The following is an 8,561-nucleotide window of genomic DNA, read 5'->3' on the forward strand; positions in this document are numbered from 1 at the left end:
TGAGACGGAGACAGGCAGGTGAGACGGAGACAGGCAGGTGAGACAGAGACAGGCAGGTGAGACAGAGACAGACAGGTGAGACAGAGACAGGCAGGTGAGACAGTGACAGACAGGTGAGACGGAAACAGGCAGGTTAGATGTGTATTGTTTAGCCCTGGTTGTGTAGCCCTGGTTGTGTAGCCTGTGTGTAGCCCTGGTTGTGTAGCCCTGGTTGTGTAGCCCTTGTTGTGTAGCCCTGGTTGTGTAGCCTGTGTGTAGCCCTGGTTGTGTAGCCTGTGTGTAGCCCTGGTTGTGTAGCCCTGGTTGTGTAGCCCTGGTTGTGTAGCCCGTGTGTAGCCCTGGTTGTGTAGCCCTGGTTGTGTAGCCCTGGTTGTGTAGCCCGTGTGTAGCCATGGTTGTGTAGCCCTGGTTGTGTAGCCCTGGTTGTGTAGCCCGTGTGTAGCCATGGTTGTGTAGCCCTGGTTGTGTAGCCCTGGTTGTGTAGCCCTGGTTGTGTAGCCCTGGTTGTGTAGCCCGTGTGTAGCCCTGGTTGTGTACCTTGTCTGCACACATGGCCACAGTGATGTCCTGCTGGGAGATCTCATAGTGACGGATGTTCCTGACGTAGTTCCCGGCCAGCTTCAGGATGTCTGCAGAGATGTACTCCAGCACCGCCACCATGTAGACTGACACCTGGTGGTCGATCTTATAACCCAGCACCTCCTGACAACAAAGCATCATGGGAAAGCAGTCAGTGTGTATGATGATGATGATGATGATGATGATGATGAAGAACCAGGTCTACCTTCAGCAGTGGGTGGATCTTGTCGACAGGCAGAGCCAGTGGGTTCCTCCTCTTCCTCTTCTCGATGGCGGCCTGAGCGTCAGCGATCGCCCACTTATCAATCGGGTGAGGAAAACTCTTCTGGACCCGCTCCTAATTCAGAGGGGGGGGCAGATCAGGACCAGGACCCGGACAGACTCACCAAAGCTATGTGGTCCAAATACCTGTGCTAACATGGTCTTAGCACCTGGACTAATGTGGGCTTAAAGATCCATTGAAACGACCCAGGGTCTCATTTATAAACCAGAACCCAGACCTACCACACACACATACACACACACACACACACACACACATACACACACACATACACACAGACACAGACACACACACATACACACAGGCACATACACACACACACACACACACACACACATACACACACACACACACACACACACATACACACACACACAGACACACACACATACACACAGGCACATACACACACATACACACACACACACATACACACACATACACACACATACACACACACATACACGCACACACATACACACACACACACATACACACACACATACACACACACACACATACACATACACACAGACACAGACAGACACACAAACACACACATACATACACACAGACAGACACACACACACACACATACACGTACACACACACATACACACACTCACACAGACAGACAGACAGACAGACACACCCACACACACACAGACAGACACACACACACGAACACACATACACAGACGCACGCACGCATACAGGACCTGGTCCCGATGAATGAAATACATCCGTCCCAGCAGAACCAGAACATCCAGCCCGGTCCCCTCAGGATCCTGAGCCTTGTATAGATCTTTATAGTAGACTCTCAAGGCCTGTTCAGAGTAAACAACACGTATAAATGAGACCTCCAGGCTCAAGATCTGAACTGGTCTGGTTTATGGATCTGGTCTATATATCTGATCTTCAGATCTTGTCTATGGATATGGTCTGAAGATCTGGTCTATAGATCTGGTCTGTAGATCTGATCTTCAGATCTTGTCTATGGATCTAATCTGTAGATCTGGCCTGTAGATCTGGTCAATAGATCTGGTCTTCAGATCTGGTCTGTAGATCTGGTCTGTAGACCTGGTCTGTAGATCTGGTCTGTAGATCTGATCTATAGATCCGGTCTGTAGATCGGATCTATAGATCCGGTCTGTAGATCTGGTCTATAGATCTGGTCTGTAGATCTGGTCTACGGATCTGGTCAATAGATCTGGTCTGTAGATCTGGTCTGTTGATCAGATCTATAGATCTGGTCTTCAGGTCTGGTCTGTAGATCTGGTCTGTAGATCTGGTCTGTAGATCTGGTCTGTAGATCTGATCTATAGATCCGGTCTGTAGATCGGATCTATAGATCCGGTCTGTAGATCTGGTCTGTAGATCTGGTCTGTAGATCTGGTCTGTAGATCTGGTCTGTAGATCTGATCTATAGATCCGGTCTGTAGATCTGGTCTATAGATCTGGTCTATAGATCCGGTCTGTAGATCTGGTCTGTAGATCTGGTTTATAGATCCGGTCTGTAGATCTGGTCTGTAGATCTGGTCTGTAGATCTGGTCTGTAGATCTGGTCTATAGATCTGGTCTGTAGATCTGGTCTGTAGATCTGTAGACAGTCACAGGGGCTTTGTTGATCACACTGCAGACTCACCTGCTTTGCTTTGATTGGACAGATTTCTGAGAGGTTCTCCTGAACAGGAAGTCACTGCTTCACTAAATGCGCTCAGCCAATCAGCTGCTGCTGCTGCCTGGGAGGCGCTTTGATTGGATGCTAGCTGCAGGTGTTGGTCTCAGTGTGATCAACTGACTCCACACAGCACCAAACATGAATATGAAACGCACACACACCACCTGAGGAGCAGCAAAGGGTCAGAGGTCAGGTGTGTCTAGGGGTCACAAGTTGAGGTCAGGTAAGGTCAGAGGTCAGGGGTTAATGTGTAAAACACCAGCATTGTGGTGTTTTATCAGAGCACCTGTTATCTCACTGCAGCCTCCATCAGCTGAAACAAGAAGACCGGACCAATCACGTTCAAGCCTCACAATGATGTCATCACACCTGTCCAGGTGAGCTCAGACTGTTCTAATAACAAAATCCCTGTTCTGTCAATCACATGACCAACAGAAATAACTTTATTTATAACTGACTCAGAGACAAGATAAATAACTTTATTTATAACTGACTCAGAGACAAGATAAATAACTTTATTTATAACTGACTCAGAGACAAGATAAATAACTTTATTTATAACTGACTCAGAGACAAGATAAATAACTTTATTTATAACTGACTCAGAGACAAGATAAATAACTTTATTTATAACTGACTCAGAGACAAGATAAATAACTTTATTTAAAACTGACTCAGAGACAAGATAAATAACTTTATTTATAACTGACTCAGAGACAAGATAAATAACTTTATTTATAACTGACTCAGAGACAAGATAAATAACTTTATTTATAACTGACTCAGAGACAAGATAAATAACTTTATGTATAACTGACTCAGAGACAAGATAAATAACTTTATTTATAACTGACTCAGAGACAAGATAAATAACTTTATTTATAACTGAATCAGAGACAAGATAAATAACTTAATTTATAACTGACTCAGAGACAAGATAAATAACTTTATTTATAACTGACTCAGAGACAAGATAAATAACTTTATTTATAACTGACTCAGAGACAAGATAAATAACTTTATTTATAACTGACTCAGAGACAAGATAAATAACTTTATTTATAACTAACTCAGAGACAAGATAAATAACTTTATTTATAACTGACTCAGAGACAAGATAAATAACTTAATTTATAACTGACTCAGAGACAAGATAAATAACTTAATTTATAACTGACTCAGAGACAAGATAAATAACTTTATTTATAATATAACTGACTCAGAGACAAGTTAAATTTCTCAGCTTTGGGCTATTAAGCTGTGGGCTGAACCAAAGTGTGTGTGTGTGTGTGTGTGTGTGTGTGTGTGTGTGTGTGTGTGTGTGTGTGTGTGTGTGTGTGTGTGTGTGTGTGTGTGCGTGTGCGCGCGCTAGTGTGGTGTGCTTGTGTGTGTGTGAGTTACCTCTACGTCCTGCACAGTGCGAGGTTGCGCCTGACACAGCATGCTGAGCAGCAGCAGGATCAGCTCTTCGATGTACTGCAGTGCCTCTTGCTGGGACACCAGGTTAGGATGCACCTGGTTCAGTACCTGCAGTACACACATACACACACACACACACACACACAGACACATGACCAGTTTGATTGAGACTCTCTCAGTTTGAGTCTGACTCAGAGAAACTGTTGGAATCCTTAGCTAAGTGTGTTCAGGTAGAACAACATCCTGCTTCACACAAACATGACCAACATGTGTTTGTACTTCCTGCTCTCTCTCTCTGCTGACCCTCTTCTGCCACCTGGTGGATGAGAGCTGTAGTTACACTCAGGTGAGTGTGTGTGTGGTCACTCAGGTGAGTGTGTGTGTGTTCACTCAGGTGAGTGTGTGTGTGGTGTGTGGTCACTCAGGTGAGTGTGTGTGGACTGAGCAGATGGATGAGTCACATTCGATGAGAGGGAAAAGGTTTAAACCACAGACTGTATAAAATATAGACGTAGTCTCCGTGACGTCACCCATCTGTATCTGAACGCTGTTTTGAAGCCAATCGGCAGCGGCAGCCATATTGCTTCTGTGGAGTTAGTGTGACGTAAAGAGGCGGGCTTTGAGCCTCCTAGCCAACAGCTGCAGTGTTCCCACAGTCAGCTGTGTCTCTCATCGGAAGACTAGTAATCTCAATATCTTCAAAATTGCCGCGTTAGATTTAGTGTTCGGATTAAAGGAGCAGAGAAATCCAGCCCTCCAGATCTCTGCTCAATAAACACCTTTAAACAGTCAGTAAGGGTGTCCTGAGACAGACCTTTAAACAGTCAGTAAGGGTGTCCTGAGACAGACCTTTAAACAGTCAGTAAGGGTGTCCTGAGACAGACCTTTAAACAGTCAGTAAGGGTGTCCTGAGACAGACCTTTAAACAGTCAGTAAGGGTGTCCTGAGACAGACCTTTAAACAGTCAGTAAGGGTGTCCTGAGACAGACCTTTAAACAGTCAGTAAGGGTGTCCTGAGACAGACCTTTAAACAGTCAGTAAGGGTTTCCTGAGACAGACCTTTAAACAGTCAGTAAGGGTGTCCTGAGACAGACCTTTAAACAGTCAGTAAGGGTGTCCTGAGACAGACCTTTAAACAGTCAGTAAGGGTGTCCTGAGACAGACCTTTAAACAGTCAGTAAGGGTTTCCTGAGACAGACCTTTAAACAGTCAGTAAGGGTGTCCTGAGACAGACCTTTAAACGGTCAGTAAGGGTGTCCTGAGACAGACCTTTAAACAGTCAGTAAGGGTGTCCTGAGACAGACCTTTAAACGGTCAGTAAGGGTGTCCTGAGACAGACCTTTAAACGGTCAGTAAGGGTGTCCTGAGACAGACCTTTAAACGGTCAGTAAGGGTGTCCTGAGACAGACCTTTAAACGGTCAGTAAGGGTGTCCTGAGACAGACCTTTAAACAGTCAGTAAGGGTGTCCTGAGACAGACCTTTAAACAGTCAGTAAGGGTTTCCTGAGACAGACCTTTAAACGGTCAGTAAGGGTGTCCTGAGACAGACCTTTAAACAGTTAGTAAGGGTGTCCTGAGAAAGGAGTGTTACAGGTGTGTGTTACAGGTGTGTGTTAAACATGTGTGTGTTAAACATGTGTGTGTTAAACATGTGTGTGTTAAACAGGTGTGTGTTAAACAGGTGTGTGTTAAACAGGTGTGTGTTAAACATGTGTGTGTTAAACAGGTGTGTGTTAAACATGTGTGTGTTAAACATGTGTGTGTTAAACATGTGTGTGTTAAACAGGTGTGTGTTAAACAGGTGTGTGTTAAACATGTGTGTGTTAAACAGGTGTGTGTTAAACATGTGTGTGTTAAACATGTGTGTGTTAACAGCTGTGTGTTAAACATGTGTGTGTTAAACATGTGTGTTAAACATGTGTGTGTTAAACATGTGTGTGTTAAACATGTGTGTGTTAAACATGTGTGTTAAACATGTGTGTGTTACAGGTGTGTGTTAAACATGTGTGTTAAACATGTGTGTGTTAAACAGCTGTGTGTTAAACATGTGTGTGTTAAACATGTGTGTGTTAAACAGCTGTGTGTTAAACAGCTGTGTGTTAAACATGTGTGTGTTAAACATGTGTGTGTTAAACATGTGTGTGTTAAACATGTGTGTGTTAAACATGTGTGTGTTAAACATGTGTGTGTTAAACAGCTGTGTGTTAAACATGTGTGTGTTAAACATGTGTGTGTTAAACATGTGTGTGTTAAACATGTGTGTGTTAAACAGGTGTGTGTTAAACATGTGTGTGTTAAACAGGTGTGTGTTAAACAGGTGTGTGTTAAACATGTGTGTGTTAAACAGGTGTGTGTTAAACATGTGTGTGTTAAACATGTGTGTGTTAAACAGGTGTGTGTTAAACAGGTGTGTGTTAAACAGCTGTGTGTTAAACATGTGTGTGTTAAACAGCTGTGTGTTAAACATGTGTGTGTTAAACATGTGTGTGTTAAACAGGTGTGTGTTAAACAGGTGTGTGTTAAACATGTGTGTGTTAAACAGCTGTGTGTTAAACAGCTGTGTGTTAAACATGTGTGTGTTAAACATGTGTGTGTTAAACAGCTGTGTGTTAAACAGCTGTGTGTTAAACAGCTGTGTGTTAAACATGTGTGTGTTAAACATGTGTGTGTTAAACAGGTGTGTGTTAAACAGGTGTGTGTTAAACAGGTGTGTGTTAAACATGTGTGTGTTAAACAGGTGTGTGTTAAACATGTGTGTGTTAAACATGTGTGTGTTAAACAGGTGTGTGTTAAACAGGTGTGTGTTAAACAGCTGTGTGTTAAACATGTGTGTGTTAAACAGCTGTGTGTGTTAAACATGTGTGTGTTAAACAGGTGTGTGTTAAACATTTGTGTGTTAAACAGCTGTGTGTTAAACATGTGTGTGTTAAACAGCTGTGTGTTAAACATGTGTGTGTTAAACATGTGTGTGTTAAACATGTGTGTGTTAAACATGTTTGTGTTAAACATGTGTGTGTTAAACAGCTGTGTGTGTTAAACATGTGTGTGTTAAACATGTGTGTGTTAAACATGTGTGTGTTAAACAGGTGTGTGTTAAACAGCTGTGTGTGTTAAACATGTGTGTGTTAAACATGTGTGTGTTAAACAGCTGTGTGTTTTAAACAGCTGTGTGTTAAACATGTGTGTGTTAAACATGTGTGTGTTAAACAGGTGTGTGTTAAACATGTGTGTGTTAAACATGTGTGTGTTAAACAGCTGTGTGTTAAACATGTGTGTGTTAAACAGGTGTGTGTTAAACATGTGTGTGTTAAACATGTGTGTGTTAAACAGCTGTGTGTGTTAAACAGGTGTGTGTTAAACATGTGTGTGTTAAACATGTGTGTGTTAAACAGCTGTGTGTTAAACAGGTGTGTGTTAAACAGGTGTGTGTTAAACAGGTGTGTGTTAAACATGTGTGTGTTAAACATGTGTGTGTTAAACAGCTGTGTGTTAAACAGGTGTGTGTTAAACAGGTGTGTGTTAAACAGGTGTGTGTTAAACAGGTGTGTGTTAAACAGGTGTGTGTTAAACATGTGTGTGTTAAACATGTGTGTGTTAAACAGCTGTGTGTTAAACATGTGTGTGTTAAACAGGTGTGTGTTAAACAGGTGTGTGTTAAACAGGTGTGTGTTAAACAGGTGTGTGTTAAACATGTGTGTGTTAAACAGGTGTGTGTTAAACATGTGTGTGTTAAACAGGTGTGTGTTAAACATGTGTGTGTTAAACATGTGTGTGTTAAACAGCTGTGTGTTAAACAGGTGTGTGTTAAACATGTGTGTGTTAAACATGTGTGTGTTAAACATGTGTGTGTTAAACAGCTGTGTGTTAAACATGTGTGTGTTAAACATGTGTGTGTTAAACAGGTGTGTGTTAAACAGGTGTGTGTTAAACATGTGTGTGTTAAACAGGTGTGTGTTAAACAGGTGTGTGTTAAACATGTGTGTGTTAAACAGGTGTGTGTTAAACAGGTGTGTGTTAAACATGTCGCTTCACGTGACGCTCCGGAGGAAAGAACGTCTCATTTATCTTAATACAAATGTCCTTGTTTCCTCTCTCCTCGTTTCCTCTCTCCTCGTTTCCTCTCTCCTCGTTTCATTTCATCGAATCTCGGGTGGGCGGGGCTAAGACGCTAGTGGAGGACGCGAGGATGGAAGTTTAGAGCTTTGAGATGCAGCGCTGGTCACCTGCAGTCTGCACGCTCAGTCAGTCTGATGATGTCACAGTTTACACCTGAAGGAGCCATCACCATGGAGACACGCTCAGTCAGTCTGATGATGTCACAGTTTACACCTGGAGCCATCACCATGGAGACACGCTCAGTCAGTCTGATGATGTCACAGTTTACACCTGGAGGAGCCATCACCATGGAGACACGCTCAGTCAGTCTGATGATGTCACAGTTTACACCTGGAGCCATCACCATGGAGACACGCTCAGTCAGTCTGATGATGTCACAGTTTACACCTGGAGCCATCACCATGGAGACACGCTCAGTCAGTCTGATGATGTCACAGTTTACACCTGGAGCCATCACCATGGAGACACAGCTCAGTCAGTCTG

The 8,561-nt window shown here is 43.1% G+C and overlaps 1 protein-coding gene across 2 annotated transcripts in view; it reads right to left on the reverse strand.

The window, feature by feature from the left end:
* Positions 1–4,218, reverse strand: part of LOC117809002 (son of sevenless homolog 1-like) — a 33,591-nt gene extending 29,373 nt beyond the window's left edge. For both annotated transcript variants that reach the window (XM_034678663.1, XM_034678664.1), the window contains exons 1-3: positions 3,945–4,218; positions 785–916; positions 538–702 (exon numbers count right to left, since the gene is read on the reverse strand). In XM_034678663.1, the coding sequence (XP_034534554.1) occupies positions 538–702; positions 785–916; positions 3,945–4,115 (468 nt within the window). In that variant the 5' untranslated portion in view covers positions 4,116–4,218. The remainder of the gene's footprint in view (positions 1–537; positions 703–784; positions 917–3,944) is intronic.
* Between the last annotated feature and the right edge of the window lie 4,343 nt (positions 4,219–8,561).

Source organism: Notolabrus celidotus, unplaced genomic scaffold, assembly GCF_009762535.1.
Source record: "Notolabrus celidotus isolate fNotCel1 unplaced genomic scaffold, fNotCel1.pri scaffold_198_arrow_ctg1, whole genome shotgun sequence".
NCBI lineage: Eukaryota > Metazoa > Chordata > Actinopteri > Labriformes > Labridae > Notolabrus > Notolabrus celidotus.